Source organism: Onthophagus taurus, chromosome 7 (genome assembly GCF_036711975.1).
Source record: "Onthophagus taurus isolate NC chromosome 7, IU_Otau_3.0, whole genome shotgun sequence".
Taxonomy (NCBI): domain Eukaryota; kingdom Metazoa; phylum Arthropoda; class Insecta; order Coleoptera; family Scarabaeidae; genus Onthophagus; species Onthophagus taurus.
Genome location: NC_091972.1, coordinates 30,136,072 through 30,155,726, shown reverse-complemented (window position 1 = coordinate 30,155,726; position 19,655 = coordinate 30,136,072). Strand labels below are relative to the sequence as shown.

The 19,655-nt window shown below is 32.3% G+C and overlaps 1 protein-coding gene and 1 non-coding gene across 2 annotated transcripts; one reads left to right on the top strand and one right to left on the bottom strand.

Annotated features, from left to right (window-relative positions):
- Window positions 1-1,972: 1,972 nt before the first annotated feature.
- Window positions 1,973-17,099, bottom strand: LOC111429395 (stromal membrane-associated protein 1). Its single transcript, XM_023065295.2, has 2 exons — window positions 16,837-17,099; window positions 1,973-5,245 (listed from the first exon to the last, which is right to left on the bottom strand). The coding sequence occupies exons 1-2, from the start codon at window positions 16,952-16,954 to the stop codon at window positions 4,038-4,040; spliced, it is 1,326 nt and encodes a 441-aa protein (XP_022921063.1). The 5' UTR covers window positions 16,955-17,099; the 3' UTR covers window positions 1,973-4,037.
- A 526-nt stretch (window positions 17,100-17,625) lies between these two features.
- TRNAQ-UUG (transfer RNA glutamine (anticodon UUG)) lies at window positions 17,626-17,697 on the top strand. The gene has a single exon. It is a non-coding gene; the product is annotated as a tRNA-Gln (tRNA).
- The last annotated feature ends 1,958 nt before the right edge of the window (window positions 17,698-19,655 follow it).

The following is a 19,655-nucleotide window of genomic DNA, read 5'->3' as shown; positions in this document are numbered from 1 at the left end:
TTACAATTTACCAAATTTTGATAGCACTTTTCGTTTTCAAAATATAAGTGAAAACGTACTTTTTCTCCAAACTTTCAACCCCTATAACTCGCCCCAGGGGCTTTTACCGCACGTATAAAAAAATGTGCGAACCTTATTTTGGCCCATTCTATGACTGTACCAAATTGCATCGAAATCGGTGAGACACAGTTGTGACACTTCCCTTGTTAGTGAGTTTTGGCAGTAATAGGACGATATTATAGGTGTTTATTGTACATACACAATTAACAGTTTATGTACGTTAAGTACATCAACGGAAATCACATTGAAGAAGAGATTTTATACTTCCATTCTTTGACAGTACGCACTAAATCTGAAACCATATTCAATGCAATATCTGATTTTATCGAAAAATGAAAATGGTTTAGATAGGAAAAAAACTCGGTGGACTTTTTACGGATGGCTACCCTGCAATGATAGGTTCACGATCGGGCTTGCTTAATTCAAAACATTGCCACAGAAATTATGCCAAACTTTGAAGTCAGCTAAACGACATCAAGAACAGCGTTTTGAACATATCGATTATTTACTTTGTGAGGGTGTTGATTCTGATCACAGTATCCTATTCCCCACAGACGTACACTGGTTATCTAAAGGCAACATGTTGACTTGCCTTTATGTATTAAAAGAAGACATCCTTTTTCTTGAGTTTAAAGAAAAAAATGAACCTTAATAAAACTTGAAGCTTCATGGCAAAAACGGCACTTTAATAAATAACTATGACCAACTCCAACTTGGAATCAAAAGGTGTCTACTGAAAATGTTATATAAAGTAAAAAACTGGCGATATATTTAATACTTAAATAGAAACTCATTTGGAAGCGCTAAAAGTCGAATTTCATCGTTACTTCCGACAAATTAATTTCGATTCACCAATATGGCACATGGCCAGAAACCCATTTGTTGTAGATATCTTACAATTCCAGAAAAGTTTTTAGAAATGAAGGCCGATTCAACCACAAAAGACGATTTCCATCTCTTGACGTTGATTCTACTCTCACCATCCTATTCAGCTCTCTTATCGGCTGTTCTCCCTAGACTTTTGTTTTTTTTTCTCTGCCATAAGCGGTAGAATTTGATCTGTCATCCACTAGAGTTTTTTGGAAGTATGTGCAAATCCAATATCAATATGTTGCGTGGTAGTCGAGCCTTCTTTATGGCATCTCATCTACGTTCCACATCTGTATCACCGCTGATTGTAGACTTCGATTACATGAATTCGTATCTCTGGATTGGCTCTACTGAAGTGGCGGGGCCGTAAATTTATCAAGACTGGGTTGTGGTCGTTTCTGATATCACCGCTGGGGTGTGTTGTCGCTGCTGTTATATACATACTTCATTAGACGGTTTTGATAAGGGCAAAATCTATGTAATTTCTGATAATATGATCATTTCTGTCGTCCGCAGATATCCATATATAAAGTCGTCGGGGATGCTGTTTGAAAAAAGTGTTTGTGGCAGATAGATCATGCGTTGTGCAAAATTGCTCCTTTTTCGTTGCATTTTCAAGTCAATGACGTCGAACTTCATGACTTCTAAGATCAAGTAAAATTTCTCAATCTCATCTTCACTTTTTTCGCTAGTTGGGGTGTAGGCTTGGATCATATTCATGATTTTATGGATGCTGAGCATGCACTCTACCTCCAAGCGCGATGATGTCAATGTCGAACTTCTCTAGTTATGCTGAAATTAGAAATTCCACTGCTTTGTATTGTTTCAAGAATATATCAAATATAAACATGATATAAAGTAGAGAGCAAAATTAATGCGATATATAGATAAATCTATATCTCTAAATTAAATGTAACCTCTCTTTGCCTACTCTCAATCTTCTGTTTAATTTATAGGATTCATTTTCATCATCATTTTCATTTAATTTTCTAGGATATTTTAAATTCTATATATAGGTTAAAGTGTTAATAAAAAGCAACTGTTTTCAATTTTAATACCTGTATATTGTGTATCATAATATAAATTTACAACATATAGAAGCGTAATATAAAGAATCAGACAAATCACACAAACGTAGCTTGTCTTATTCTAAATATATTCCAAGTAAAACATTGAATCTTCCTAAAAGAACATCGTAATCTCGACAATATTAGAAGGACGATGATACCAAAAAAGACCATCAAAAGTCCTTTTTTTCTGTCCCAATTATCGAGTTAACGTGCAAGTATGTAGAACCTTTTTTGTAACAGTAAAAAATTATTATTGTAATTATTATTAGGTGAAATGACAGTAATGAACGAGGTCAGTTTCTTTTTCATAAAAATTATCAATAGATTTTAATTTTAATCTTTCAATTAAGACGTATTGCATCATACCCAGGAGAGTTATTTTTCCGTTTTTTCTCTTTTAGATTCATCTAAAATTTAATTAATAAGAACTATAAAATTAATTATACGTAAAGACGTTTCGTTTTATTTTATCAGGAACAATTAAATAATTAATAATTATAATTTAAAGGTTAAAAATTCAAAATAATATCACTGTCCTATTTTATGTTTAGTTTCGCTTCTTTAAATTTTTTTTTCTTTAATCGAAAATATATAGAATGTTTATTATATCTACTAGTTTCTGGATTTTTTAAACATTTATTTATCTTTTTTTCTTATATTTTATTTTATTAGATTTTTTTTCTTCAAACGTTTTATCGATTTTCTTTAGATATTAATTAACCCTTTAACATACAAATTTTTATAGATACACGTTTAATTAATTTTTAAACATATTATAATTTATATAGGTCCTATTGTTTAGTTTTACAAAATAAATAAGAACTCTTAAAGAATTATCAGGACGGTGGAGTTCTTACACGTTTATCTTTTTACATCTTTCACACATCAGCTAAAACATTTAGCTGAAACATTATCCAAAGTTGCTAAACCAAACACCACTACACTAGTTCATGGGAATGTTAAGAAATGAGATGTACAAAGTAAAACTTAACACTCAAGAGGCACTAATTATATGTATTAAAATTATGGAGCTGAATTAAAAGAAAATAAATCAACCTGAAAAAGAACGTGTAATTAAGTGTAGCAGTAATTAATTTTGTTGATTACACTATAATTTGATAATAAATTAAAATCGAAAAAGATTTTTTATATATTATACAAAAATTTTATATGTTCCTCCTATAAAGGCAACTCAGTAAATTTGTTAGTTGTTAGAAATTTGTTTGTCTTTTATTATGATGAAATAAAGATGTAATAAAACTTGAGGACTTATTAATTTTGATATTAAAATATAATCCCTTCTATAACCTAATGAACTTTACATTTTAACAAATTAAGGAGCACACTGAAAAAGGTGTTACTTTAAATATACTCATAATAAATAAATGTATCTACTTGTTTATTTTATTTATATTAGGTATATAAAATACTTGACTATTTAATTTTATTTGATTTATTATTTATATCTTAATATCAATAACAAAATTATATATTCCTAAAAAAAATTATAAAATGTTTCCATAGTCAATGAAGAAAAAAAATTGTCAAGAATAGACACACACAAAAAGTTGGTTTAGTTCCAGAACTATGCTTAACCAGATAAAGTGATAAAGCTTTTATATAATACATAATTGTACAATTCTAAAATCTATTGTAGATTGAGACCAACCTCATATTAAAGGGGCCAAGATGGCAATCTAAGAAAATTAACGAAACTGAAATTTTGGAGTGCCACAAAACTGAGTTAAAAAGTACAAAATCTGATTTTCAAATATTTTTTGTATCACAAAGTTGTATGTTAAAGGGTTAGAAAAAATTGTTAAAAATATCTAAAAGTAATAATTTAATTTACTATAACCACCCTGTGTTGTATTTTTGTAACGTAAATTTTCTATTGCACACAAAAAACCATTTTTTGAGAAAAAATAAAATCCAGAAAAATGATTTTAATTTGTACAGAATAGGACACTCAAAAAACTGAGCATGTATTCTTAAGAACACATATATTTTCGTATTCCTTCTTTAAAATAAAACGAATCACTGCCATATATTACTGGCAAGTGTTGGTGCTGTATTTGTATTTGGTTGACTCAACGACAAATTACTAAACTGTTGTTGAAGTCCCGTTTGATTGCCAAAAAAGGGATTTGGAACAGACGATGGTTTTGTACCAAAAGTTTGCGGCTGATATAACATTGAATTGTACTGATTTGGGATACCTTGATATTGTGGTGTTACGTTAGTTTGTTGTTGTTGAAATTGTTGATTTTGATATTGATACTGATTGGGTAAAGAGACACCTTGGGCAGGTTGAAATTGATTAAATTGCGGTTGAAATTGCGACGATTGATTTGGATTAATTTGGAATTGATTTGGATGTGTCGGAATCGAAACCGATTGTTGCTGGAATTGTTGGCTACCATTTTGTACCGGAAAAGATTGCTGTTGCGTTGGAAAGTTAAAATTTTGAAAATTCTGTTGCGCAGGAAAATTATTATAAGGATTTGAATAAGTTGGGTTAAAGTTATTAATGGCTGGCGCGCTTCCATATAGAGCTAAAATACTATCTTTAGTCATTTTTGCTTTTTCTTTTTCCGTCGGTGCTGGTTGATTAAAGAAACTCTCCTCTTCGCTTTTTCCCGCATCTTTTTCTTTAACTAATTCTTTATTTTCGTCTTTTTTAATTTCTTCCTTAGGCGGAGCTGATAAAAAATTACTAAACCCATCCTCACCATTTTGCAAAGCCAACAAATCAGTCACTTGTTTATCTTCATTAGTAGTCGCAACAACAGTTCCAACAGCTCTCACCGGTTTCGGACTTGGATTTTTCGGTTTTGGCAATTGTGGAACTTCAACCGTTCCCAAACTCTTCTTTTCCACCAACGATTTCTTTTTACGTTTCTGTCGTTCCAATTCCTCTTCGATATCCTTTTCCCAATTTACTTTAGGTAACGCTGGCGGCACCCACTCTTTAGCTATATATTTTTTATGTTCATATTTAGCTCTAATAAACGTTTCAAGGCTCGTGTCGTTTTGTGGTCTACGGAAATTATCCGGAATGTTTGCTTCGTAAACTGCACGAGCTCGAGAGTTTCCCATTTGTTGTAGTGAAACAACTTGTTCTGGTGTCCATGCATCTAAGTTTACCGATTTTACTTTGGATATGTGTACTCCGAGATTTCGGTGAATTCCTGCGCATCTTATACAAAGGAATACTCCCAAATTCCAAGATGCCCATCTTGGACCTAACAACAAAAAATACTAAATCAGTTTTAATTTGAAAATAATTAAAAAAATTAATTAGATAAGGAACAAATTTTTATTTTATTTTACGTTTAAATACAAGTATAATATAATGTTTTACAAAAAAAATTATTCTTTTAATATTTTTAGAATAATTCAAGTTATGTAATGTTTGATTTGATATTTGCTTCAGTTTACGGTTTTACTGGTAAAAGCTAATTCCAAACAGCTTCAATATTGAAAGCGAGGCGTTAACAATAGTATCACGTACAAAGGGTTGGAATTTGAAGGGCATGAATTATACTCTACAACAATATTGTATGAGAAAGAAACGTTTAAAAGGACTTTTTTTTATCTTACCTAAGAAATAGTACATAAACCAATTTTTAATGTTTCACCAATTCGTATTACTCCAGGTATAAAAAGATTAAGATAAAAAGGTTAGGGTATAAAAGATTAATCCTGTTTTCTGACTCCTCAAATAAAACGAAAACATTACAGAGTACAAAATTTGACAAATCTAATGCTTCTAACCTATGTGGGAAAGAGCACAGAAAATGTTTTTTTTATCCAACCTGTTATTATACCGAATTACTCTAACATTCCTATATGTATAAGGAAAAAGTGGTCTACAAGATTACAGAAAGATTAATGAAGTTGTTTAGAAATGTAAAAGAAAATAAGCTGGAAAATCTTATTAGAAATGCCGAAGAACAACAAGGCTTTCGAAAATGTCCCTCAGTAATGGACGCTGAAATCGTTATGAAACAACTAAAAGAAAAATCTATTATATTTCACACACCTGCTTACGGAACCTCCTAACATAACGAGGTACACCAGCTGACATCATAAATACAATACATAAATGAAACACTAACAACACGACTAAAATAAGAGCCAGAGAAGAACTAACCGAAGACATCTCCACACCAGGTGACATCCCACAAGGTATCAGCCCACATTTGTTCAACTTATTAATGAACAAAATAATCGGGGAAGTGATCACTTTAACCCTATGATATAAAATGAGCCAAAAAAAATCTGTACAGTATAGGACACTGCGATAATCGCCAACACATGACATGCAAAGGCAACTATACAGGTTCTATCAAGTGAGTGAAACCTTGAATATAGTTTATTCTACTTCAAAAACTAAATGCATGGTGGGAGCAAGGGAACGAACAAGGCATATGCTGGTAGTCAACAACAACTCTAGCGAATAACTCACGGCATTTTCTTATTTGGGTGTACTCACAATCTCGTAAAGCACCTGAGAAGTCAGGTCAACAAAATATTCATAATTTCAGGCTGTTTACGAGGTACGATAAAGTGGGTACATACAAGATCTACATGCATACAATAATAACTTACTACATTTAAATACGCGACCATACCAATGAAACTAAGCATATGAAGAGTCGCAGAAATGACAATCTCAGGAAAGACTAGAACGTCATTGAGAGATATAGAACACAGTGCAAGAGATTTTGGCAAAACCGCGTCCCCAGAATACCAGATAACAGACTGCCGAAAATTGTGCTTACAAATAACCCACCCGGAATCAGACTACCAGGCAAACAACCAAAAAGGAGACCAAACAGCTGGCAGTAAACTTCTAAGGAGATATTTCAGTTACAGATCTTATTAGGAGCAACACACCTAATAGTCTAGAAAGAGATGAAGAAGAAGATAATAATTATGATAAGGTTATTGGGTGTAGCGATCGGTATAAGAAAAAAAAAAGAGAACTAAATTTTTCTTTGCTATATTTCGAAACAAATTGTTTCTTCTACAGGCAAAAAACTGTGAACAAATGTATCAAAATTAACATTCAAACTATCAATGGCTTACATAAAAAGGAAGAAACTTACAGGTTAGTTGATAAGCGGCACGATTGCGGAACATTTCAACGATCCACCAAAAAACATAGCATCAAAACCCAAAAAGGGTGACTCGAATTAATAAATTAAAATTAGGACACTTAAACTACAAACTAAAATAACTAACGTTACAAAAGTAAAAATCTTATGATGACTGAACATGGCGAAGAAACCAGTTCTTAAAAATATATTTTTAATTTTAGAGACTGCGCGATAGACAAAATCACAACGATACAGTCGAAGAACATATTTTAAATTTTAATTTTTTAATTAAAAAATTAATGAATCACTAACGTTGGTGTTGTCACTTAATACTCTTTCCCTTCTCCACTTTTCCCAATGAAATAAATACGAGTAAAAACTACTTAAATTATTTGTATCTGTTTTAAAATTCACCGTATTATCAGTGATATTAAAGTGGTACATTTCCAAAAATAATCTACCGTAATAATTAGGATCACCATCAACTATCGACACATTATCAAAATCAAAAGTATGGTTACAGTTTATCATATGACTGGCCAAAGCACAGTTAGTTTTTTTCATTTTAAAATCACTCCTATGTGAACTAATCCTGTTTTTTAGCCATTGACGGGTGACACCAATGTAACAACCATTACACTCATTACAATTAACACGATAGATGACATTAGATTTGTACATCACGGGATCTTTATCTTTGATGCTACTATAACAACAACCTATCCTGTAAGGGTAGTAATCAACTATTTTTCTATCAGGTGGTAGATGAGGTCCAATTATTTTTTTAATTTTATCAGACATCTTTGGGATTTTCATAATTTTACTAAATTTAGATTGTCTGGTAGGTGGTATATCAAACATACTGTTAACAGTTGGTTGAGAGATGTTATTGGAAGAAGAGAAAAGAATCTTGTTAACTAAGTACTTAGGAAAACTGTTGCCAATAAAAATCCTTTTTAGCTTTAACAGTGCGTTGTATTGAAACCTGTCATCACAAATTCTTAGTACTCTATTCTTCATACCACGTAAGGTATTAATTTTATGGTTAAATGAATGTGAGGAGAAATAGTTTATGTAACGTCCCGAATATGTCGGTTTGGTGTACCAATCACAAATCACAGAATTGTTCTCACGTATGACTCTACAATCGAGAAAAGGGACCCAGCTATCAGATTCAGGAGTAGCCATAGGAGTACCAAACTTCTCAACATAAATCTGATCTTGAAACGAAAAGTAAGTATTGTCAAAAACAAACTTTAAAAGTATACAAAAGGTTTCCAAATTAAAACTGCAATGATCATCAATTAAATTCCACTTGTCTTTCACAATATTAAGGACCAAATCCAGTGGGATGTTCGTAAAAAGACTTATTACGTCAAGTGAAACGACAACAAAGTTCTTAGGGATGTGACAGCCTTTTACTTGACTGACAAAATCGAAGGTGTCTTTTACATTGTAAGATGTAGCATTACTTAAGGCAGTGGTTAGCATGTCAGATAAGAACTTTGACAGGTTATACACGGTTGAACCACAAGCGGATATAATGGGTCTTAATGGAATATTGGGTTTATGGACCTTAGGGAGGAAGTATGCTTTACATAAGACTGAATGTTTGGTACATATAAGTTTGTGTTCATGTTCATTTATGTTAATTAAATTATTTAACTTTCTTTGTATGGTGTCTACAGGATATTTAGTTATTTTTGCATAGGTGGTTTGGTCTTGAAGCATTTCGTTGGCTTTATTTAAATACACATCCTTATCCAAAATTACAGTTTTTGCTCCTTTATCAGCATTGATAATTATTAAATTAGTATTTCTTTTCAGAAAGGATTTAGTTTTCTTCAAAAGGTTTAAAAGGTGGTTTTCAAGCCAAGTACAACTTATATCACTATTAATAAAATTAGTAATCACATTAATGATTTTAGCTCTAAGAATATCCCGTAAATTTTCGGAACAAACTGATAGAATGCTCTCAACATCCATCAGAACTCTACTAAGATTAAAGTTTGCTTTGTTTAAGGGTAAGGCAAATTTGGAACCGAGTGACAAAAAAATTTGTACATCCACTGGAATCGTTACCGATGAAAGATTAATGATCCAGTCATCATTGCAACAGAAAATATTTAACTTGTTCTTGTTGAAATTCATCAAATCTTGAAACTTCTTTAAATTAACCCTCTTCACCCTATTAAATTCCCGGTTATAATAGAAGTTTATATCATCCATAAAGCAAGTGAAAACATTGAAAGGTAATGATTTCTGAATAGTTTTAGTCAATAGATTAATATCATCTCTCAACTTATCCAAATTAACAATAGTGATTCTGATTTCTAAATAAGAAGAAGATAATAATGTCATAATATGTCATATTATTCCTAAAACGGCTTTTTACTCAAAGTCTGCGTCAAAGCGAGATCGTGGTAGCCATTTTACAGTTTCCTTTCTTCGAATATTGTATTGAAAATGAGCTAGTGCACCGTCCTGTTTGAATCAGACATCACATTATTACCTATAAGTTCCTCAACATCCTAATTGTTCGAAAATAGAATGCTAAAAGATAGAATAACTTGGCCTTGTATTAAGTCTAAATGCCAGCATGATTTCCATTGATAATGAAAGAACCTAGGTGTTTAGTGTAAATTTCTATCACTTTTCTGCGATCAGTAGCGACAATTATTTATATTGTTAATTTTATCCATCACAATATCATAAAATGGAAGTAAAATAACTAGTTGTCTTCTAACAGCACGCCTAAATATTATCTCATTGCAAGCTAAAATGTATCAAAGTTTTGCTCCAAACAGATTGTCTATTAGATGTCTTCCCTATTTGAGTATTCTTCATTTCACCAATTCGTCATTAGAATTATTATCCTTTATATTTCCTTAAAAAGGCGATCTAATGTTACTCTACCAGTTTCGAAACGATTTTTTGACTATTACACAGTAACACAGTTATTGACTTTCGTACTTTTGACTTTATTATAAAGTATTGAATTGAATGAGCTTTTAGAAAAGTTGCAACGAGAATCGGTATTAACACCACAGAGTGACAAATTTTATAAATCATTACTCTAATATTCTGCAGGTGACAGCTTTGGTAAACGCTTTGTGCCATTATTATTTAGAAAATTAAATTATATCAGCTTTTTCCCGATTTATTATAGTTACCGATCAAATTTGTAACTCATTTTTTAATCACGCTTCGTTGAAAGCAATTATATATTATAATTCGTAAACCGGTTGTCGTGCTGGTTCAAAAGGCGATCTGATAGCTTCGTGTGTGAATGATTGTTTTGTTACTTTCACACGCATTTTCATATTTTTAATGCATTTTTTTAATATTTTCTACAGATGAGACACTTTGCGTAGCAACTTGCGCCGAAAAAATTTAATTGAGACACACTTGAGCTATATCCTAGACTTTCATATTAAAACTAAAGGAGAAAGCGAACAAGTTCAAAACTTTTTCGTCTATTAATCTTTTATCATTCGTTTTGAAGATAGTCGAGAGAATAAGTGATCACTACATTGGTACTACACTTAATGGATTTCCTCTACTCCGCATCAACATGCTTACATCCAAATTTATTAGACCGATACGAACCTGCACATGGCATCGAGGCGCGTTGAGCAAACTTTTGACTCAATAGAGTCGCTATTGAGTATTTTCTTCGGTATAAAGAACACGAACGATAGTTACACAACACTGAGAACGAGCTGCTGTTAGAGACTGCTGGCAAGGCTGAAAAAGCTGAAAAGTTGATTATGCTAACGATATAGCATAATATACTTTTTTACAGAATGCAGGAGGCCCTGAAGCTTGTTGTTTAAAGAACACTCACTCTTAATTAAGATAACCTAACAACTGAATCGGAGAGCTATAATGTGGATCTATACAACTGTGATCAATCGACTTATGTTGGTCGGTTGATACATTGTTTCGTGTCAGGCGCAAAATAACGTACTCAAAGCTACAGTATTGTGCCAAATGCACTAATTGCTTTGCGATAACCAGACCCATAAGATCGACAGTTATGATCGCGATACTGAGTTACTGAAGGCTACTCCAGAAATACAAAATAAAATAACGACCGCGAACAGAATTTACTTTGCAATACTAAATGCATTCCGCTCCAAAATTGTACACTCAAAAATTAGAGTCAATAAATCCATCATTAGACCTATACCTTGCTATGGACGCGAGACATGGATTATGACACAGAGCGCCAAGAATAAGCTGGAAGTATTTGAAAAAGAAATACTGAGGTTCAATAAAGAAGAATGGAACTTATGTCAGAATTCGTCGGACTGCAAACACTGCAATGTGCTGGTTATGTGGTACGAATGAACGAAAATAGAATTCTAAAAAGACTCTTAAGCAGCAGAATCTAAGGTAAGAGACCCAGAGGGGGGCCACAAAAACGATGGGAACACTAATTGATACCACTGCGGAAAGCGGTATACTCCAACCACTGCAGATGGAGTATTTCCTAAAACCTACTAAGGAAAAACTTAAATATCATAGAAAATGGAAGAAACATGGTAACCAGGCCGACTACTTATATTTTTCTTTATTGCACAATATATCTAAGAATCTTATTGTTCTTATTAATGCTTGTGGAATTCTAGTTCCCACGACTCTTGGCCAAGCGACTGCAACAAATGACCTTGTAGTTGCGGACTTGTTCTCACTTTTTTTTAGTGAAGTTCTTATTAACGGCTGTTTTGCCTATAAAGATCATTCTTTTATTAGTAGTAATTTACCGCTCTGGTTTTCTGAAGCTGATATTAAAATATTATTGAGTGATGTTAATCCTAAACCTGCTCCCTTTCGCAGATGATCTGATGATTTATCTGGTGGTTTTATTGTCTTATGCAGAAGAATTAGCTCCTCCTCTTTTCTTGTTGTTGGAAAGAAGCCTATATTGTACCCATTTTTAAATCCGGAAACAGACATTTGGTAACAATTATCGTCTGATATCGATTTTATCTAAAATGTTTAAAAATCTTATTTATAAATATGTTTATTTCACAATTAAGCCTCCCCTTTTAGTTCTTACCCGGTAGGTCTGTGGAGCCCAGCTTAATTACATACATTGATTTTAATCAATCTTCTTTAAATAGTTGCTACCAAGTAGATCACAATATTTTAATTAAAAAGCTGTCAACATTTCCTTTATCCTCTGCTTTGATCAATTGGAATAAATCTTACATCTCGAATAGAAGTCACGCTATTCGTGTGGGGTAGTATAGGGTAGTCACCTTGAACCCCTTTTGTTTCTGATTTATATTAATGATATTGGATCATGTTTCTTAGATTCAAAGTTTTTATTTTATGCGGACGATTGCAAGAAATATTCTAAAATCTGCACTAGTGTTGATTGCACTTTGTTACACAATGACCTCCCCGTTTTCATGATTTCTGTTGACACAATAAATTGTTTCTTAATGATGATAAGCGCAAGCAAATTTCTTTCAGTAGAAGAAGTACAATGTTCAGTACTCATATTCCCTTGAATCAGTATTCTTAAATGTAGTTACTGTGTGTCTTTCCATATGAATTCCATATCAATTCTGTTTTTTCAAAGGCCATCAAGCAATTACGGTTTATTATTCATAGTATATTAGGTAGGTCTATTTATATGGCATATATGAGTAGTATTCTCAATTTTGAGTCTATGGTTTGAAATCCCAGGTACAATTCTCACATATATCGGTTGGGAGCCGTGCAGCGCCAGTTTGTGGAATTTCTGGCTCGTAAATTTAATTTGCCGCACTGTTCGTATGAGACGAGATGTAAGGTATTCGGCTTGGTTCTCTACCACTGCAGACGTTTTGTCACTGACATGGATTACTTGTATAAACTTGTTAACGGGTACGTCGATGAGCCGGAAATCTTATCTCATATAGACTTCAATATTCTGCAGTGCCAAACTCGTGACTGTTTGGTATTTAGGATACCTCCATCAGCATCAAACGCGTACACCAGTGTGTGTTCTAAGAATTTAGGATTCTTTTAATAAATATTGTAACAGCGTTGATCTTTTTTATTCCACTCCATTTTTTTGTTGTATAATTTTCGTTAATGTATTGCAATAATTTATTTTTAATTTTTATTTCATTAACAATTATTAATTATTAACAATTTTTTATAATTGTTTATTATTTGTAAACTAAATATGTTTTAGTGGCCTACTATTGAGATATTAGTATAACACTAAAACTAATTCGTTAAATTCGTTTAATGGCTATTTGCTCAAAAACTCCATAAAACTTTCCTAAACGCTTTCTAAAATAGATTGTTCTAAATTGGTGTATGTCTAAATGTGTATAGTTAATTAAATGATGACCACACAATTCCATTTTATAAGTCTTTATATGTAATATACTATATTATTTATTGTTCCCTCTTCCAACTCATAATACACATAGATTTTAAAACTCCGTTTCAAAAAGCTTCACTACAAGCATTACTGTCAATATTTCAATTATTCTGGTACAAAATAGAAATAGTATAATATCATACCATAATTTCATGTAGAAGAGGCCTCTCAAATATAAAAAAAACGAACTGAAAACAGTTTAATAAAGCATGTTAACTTTTAGCCTGGAATATTTTGAATTAGTCACAAACAGATATTTCCTTTTTGATCTTCCTCGTAAATTCTTAAAACTATTCAAACATTTATAAATGTTTTGAATGATTTATAAATGTAATAAACTTAATTAATTAATCAGTTGGATAGAAATAGTTTTTAATCTATTTCTATAACATAAAAAATCTATTTTTACTCAAGAATTTAATAAAAACTTTGCGAAATCATTTTTAATATCTATACCTATACAGGTGTTCCGGTGACTCGGGGCATAAAATTAACCTCATATACTAAAGCAAAAATGATGACGATTCGTGAAAAAAAATTATTATAAAGTACCACGTCTTTTCTTACCTCAAGATGTCTTATGTATGCCGACGACATTAAAATATTTTCTCCTGTTGCTGCTGTTTCAGACTGTATTAACCTTCAGAATGACCTGAACAGATTTTATGATTTTTGTGAGATAAATAATTTGTCACTAAACATATCGAAGTGTCGAACTCTTACTTTTACGAGAAAAAAGCAGTTCTTTAAATTTGATTACCGGTGCGGAACATGCTTACTAGATCGTGTTGACACTATTAAAGACCTGGGCATTACTTTCGATAGCAAACTACTGTTTGATCAACACGTTGACGCAGTGGTGGCCAGAGCTAATAGGATGCTGGGATTTGTAATGCGCTCTTCTGAATCGTTTTGCTGCCCTAGACCTATTATTTCTTTATACAATGCTTTCGTTAATAGTATTTTATCGTTCGGCAGTACAGCTTGGAACCCTCAGTACGACGCATACATTAACAGAATAGAGAGGATCCAGATAAGGTTTCTGAAGTATCTCTCGTATAAATTTCGGCATCCTTATACAGATTACCAATCTGCCTGTCAAATGTATCATGCTTTCTTTTCAGGTTGCTTAGAGGTTACTGTGATTCTTCCTATCTTCTTTCACGCATTGATCTGCATGTTCCCCCTCGTCGGCTGCACTGATTTTCTGTTCTATGCGTTGACTGCCCGGATAAATTCGTATAGAAATTCCCCAATACTTCGCATGGAGAGGACAGTGGACCGTCTTGGGTTGGACATATTCGCCGTCACGCCGTACAACTTCAAGCGGATTATTCGTAATGCAGTGCTCGCCCTACCAGTTGTGTGATTTTAAGTACATTATCTCGTTGCAGCGGCTTGAGTTCTGCCTTGAATTGATTTGATCACATATGCTTAAGGCCATTAATTAATTAATTGCTCGATTTTCAATTTTGTGTTCATACAATTTATTGTAGTATATAAAATGTATTACAGTGGAGTAGCTTTTATGTGGGACTGTGTCCTGTTGCTACCCCCGTGTGTGTAAATAAATAAATAAACAAAAGTCTTCAAATGGCCAAGATATGGGCCATCAAAGTTCCGAAATTTTAACACATTTTTCTAAATATTTTCAATACCATTTATGATAGAGCGTTGAAATTTGGTACAGGGTAAACAAATATCAAGCAAAATCATTGAACCAATTTTGACTTTGATCGAGCGGCGGCAACCATGCTATACAGAGTGTCCCTAAAATTTGTTTGCTCAGAACTTTTTTCTTCGCTCGTAACCCTACATTTATTTTTGTACTTTTTAATAGAAAATTTATTTTAGAAACTTTTATCACTCTTTAAAAATTTTGATAACATTGACCGTTTTCGAGTTATACGCGAAAAGAAATTAAGCTTCGATTTCAATGATAACACTAAAAAACAAGAATCTTCGAAAAAGTCAAGGTTGGCCATGGCAATTAAAAGAAAACAAATTGAGCTGTCAACTTGCTTATGTCGTTTAAACACAAACGATAGTTTTTTGTTAGTTAAGTTTTTATTAATTTTAAGTGTTCAAAACGGAGAGTTACACATTTAGTGAACAAACTGACATGATTTTGACATTAAGGGAATGTCATGTCAAAATTGGTTCAATGATTTTGCTTGATATTTGTTTACCTGTACCAAATTTCAACGCTCTACCATAAGTGGTATTGAAAATATTTAGAAAAATGTGTTAAAATTTCTGAACTTTGATGGCCCATAGCTTGGCCATTTGAAGACTTTTACTTTTTTTTTTCACGAATCGTCATCATTTTTGCTCTAGTATATGAGGTTAATTTTATGATAAAATTAATTCATAAATACTGTTAAAACGCTATCTTTTATTGGCTAGCTGTTTCAAACGACTATAACACTGTCAATTAACATTAGCACTGTCACAAGAACTAACACTAGACTTTGAACTAGAACTAGAAACATTGCGTCTCTTAAGACAGCTAGATCTGAATGTTTCTAGTTCTAAGTCTAATGTTAGTTCTTGTAACACTGCTAAATAATTGTATATTTGTATTGAATTAAAAGTACAACTGACACTAGACCTAGAACTAGAAACATTTGGATTTAGCCGAATGTTTGTAGTTCTAGGTCTAGTGTTAGTTCTAGTTTGAATTGTTTTTCAGTGCTAAATTATTGTATATTTGTATTGAACTAAAACTAGACTAACATTAGCTCTGGAACTAGAAACATTCAAGTTTAGCCATCTTAAGAGACGACCAAATAAACCCGAATGTTTCTAAATCTAGATCTAGTGTTAGTTTTAATTGTTTCGAAAATGTATAATGCAAATGAGTTAAATTATATGAATGTAGTACAAAAAGGAAATAATAAATACCTTAACTAGAGGAAATGGATCAAATAGTTCTTAAACATTTATAACAACTATCAATTGAATTTTGATGATAGATTAAAAAGCATGACTAATAAAACAATCCAATTCCATAAAATATTACTCATATAAATTTCATCAAATCTTTACCTTCATAAAAATGTTAAGCAAACCAGAATGAACTTAAAAATGCAAACATAGACGAAATCTAATTAAAATAAATCCACGTATACGAACGAACCAACATACAACGCAAAGTAACAAAACGAAATTACATTATTGATTTAATACAAAAAAATAAACAAAACCCACTGGCTTTCGGCAATATACCCCAAAAGACAACATAATTAATCTAAAAATACCATATTCTCCCACAAAGAACGATGAACAAGCTGGCAAAAAGTTAGAAAAAAATTTATCGGTATGTGTGGTGTATGTTGTATACCTTTGGAATCGCAGTCGACGCAATACTTGTTGTCCTCGTCTCTAAGCAGATCGGTCAGGACTGCCTGGCACTTATCCTGGAGTTGCTTCGCCTTGTCTTTTTCCGTTTTCGAACTCATTGCCGGCACAGTTCTTTCAAAAAAGCTAACCCAAAATCAAACTCAACTTCAGAACTGACAACAAGAAGGGGTGTTTGCCATTACGGACGTCATTCGATTTGCGCTGCGCATGTCAACTACCGTTTCGATTAATGAACGGTGCGCCATCTATCATTTATAGAACAAGAAAAAGATATCTATTTTGAAACTATGTTATTTGTGGATTAAATAAATTATATATAAAATTTATAGTATTCAAAATATTTGTTTAAATAAAATTGATGGCGGAAGATAAATATTTAAATAAATATTTTCAGTTTTTATTGGAATTTAATTGGCGTCGGAGCGCCATCTTTTAATCAATTAGACGAATTAGAATTGTTTAAAAAAAATATATTATCTTTAAAAGTTAAAAATACAATAAAATGCTAATATTTGTAAAAGAAGTTATGTATGTTAGTTTTGTAGTGGCGCTATCACTATAAATTGTATAAATATAATTTTTATATATAATAATAAAGAATGATGTTACTTTTAGATAATTTTAAGATAAATCTAAGAATTATGATTTAATAATATAATTTAATCAATTTAGAGTGGATATTTGATATCTGATGAAAAATTAAAAATATTCTAAAAATAAGTTTATTAGTTTAATATGAATGACTGATTAGAAAAATGATTCATAAGAAGGTTCCATGGTGTAATGGTTAGCACTCTGGACTTTGAATCCAGCGATCCGAGTTCAAATCTCGGTGGAACCTAATTTTTTTTTTTAAAGACTTATTGTGTTACCGTCAATCTGTATAATTTAGGTACTCTACACAATGCCTAGGAAAATAGGCATTGAAATATTATGAAGGTTATTGTCCCTTAGATACTTTACCTAGGTAATGCATACAATTCTTAAGCCGTGTGTCCACTACAAAGTTTTTGTCGTGTAAACACTTATGTTTTTGTCGTGTTTACAGGACAAAAACTTCTGGAACTCACTTCTGGAAGCAACTTCCGCAAGAAAACTTGGTAGTGGACACACGGCTTTAGGGATTACATAAAGTACCTGTTGGTCGACCGCCAATGTGTAAAACAAAAAGATTTTGGTCTGTATTTATCAATTTTTACTCATAATAAACTTTTTTATAGTCTATAAGTTATTGTACAACACATTAATACAATAAGTATTAAAACTTAGGAAACAAAATAATTCTGTAAAAACAAGACGTAGGGTAAACACGCCAGTGGTCGACCACTTAATAATAATAATAATAATAATATTCCTTTATTACCCAACAGGCATAGCCCAAAAAAGGATAACAATATATATTACATAATGTAATAATACAATAATATGTATCTGTATGTGAGAAAAAAAAACAAAAATTACAAAAAATTCAAGAAATTAACAATTGACCGAATTATAAAGAAAATAAAAATAAAAACTAAATAAGTGAATTTACATGTATAAGTGAATTTGCATGCAGGTGATCACTGATTGTCTGGAATCCTGTTGCCCACTTTACAGAGAGTGTATGTTGGCGCCCGTCTCATAATGTTTGTCCTAGCATAAGGAATGACGAATACGCAGCTATATCTTGAGTTACTCCTTGGAACAACAAACCCTAGTCGCTCAAGAATGAAAGGGCAATCGATGTTATATTCGATAAGCCTTTGTAGAAACCTTTCATAAAACGCGCTTCTTCTGTCCATCAAGGAAATCATATTGTGTTGTGCAAGCAAATCATTTTGTGGTATACCTCGCTCAGGGTAAATTCCATCAGATTTGTAAGAAAGAAATTTTAAGAATCTACGATGGACTCGATCAAGGCTTAAGAACTCACAAGCATATAAGGGACTCCAAATCAGGCAAGCGTATTCTAACTTACTCAGAATGTAAGCACAATACAAGGTCTTTAATAAGCTCACACTTGTGAAATATTTAGACATACGCATCACAAAACCTAGGGACCTAAAGGCCTCCGAACACACATTATTGATATGTTTTTTAAAATTAAGACTTGCATCAAACAAGACCCCCAAATCCCTGTACTCCTCAACACGACTTAAAATGCTGCCAGCAATATTGTAAGGATATATGCATGGTGACGAGCATCGGCTATAAGTAAGTACACAACATTTATCTATATTAAGGTTAAGTTTGTAGGTCGTACACCATTGCACTATTGTGTTTAAGTTGTGCTGCAGCTTATCTGCCATCGATGAGACTTCGGCATAGATCTTGATATCATCAGCATATCCCAACATCCGACAATCAATTTTTAGAAGTAAGTCATTTATGAAAAGAATAAATAATAGAGGGCCCAAATTTGATCCCTGTGGAACCCCTGAGGTAAGAGTGAACTCATTAGAAAAATATCCATTGTAAGCAACATAACATTTTCTATGTTGCAAATAAGAGGCCAGAACTTGAATTGCTGAAGGAACAAATCCGAAAGAGCTCAATTTATACAAGAGAATTCTATGGTCAATCAGATCAAAGGCTTTGGATAGATCAGTGTATACAACATCCACCTGCCCACGTCTATCCAAGGTGCTACAGATAAACTCGGAAATCGTAGCCAAGTTGGTAACTGTAGAGCGACCGGAAACAAAACCATGGTGGGAAGCTGACACAAAGGGGCACGTGCTGGTGTACATAAAAGAATATAATAACTTTTCAAATAGTTTAGCAAAATTGGAAATTATCGAAATTGGTCTATAGTTT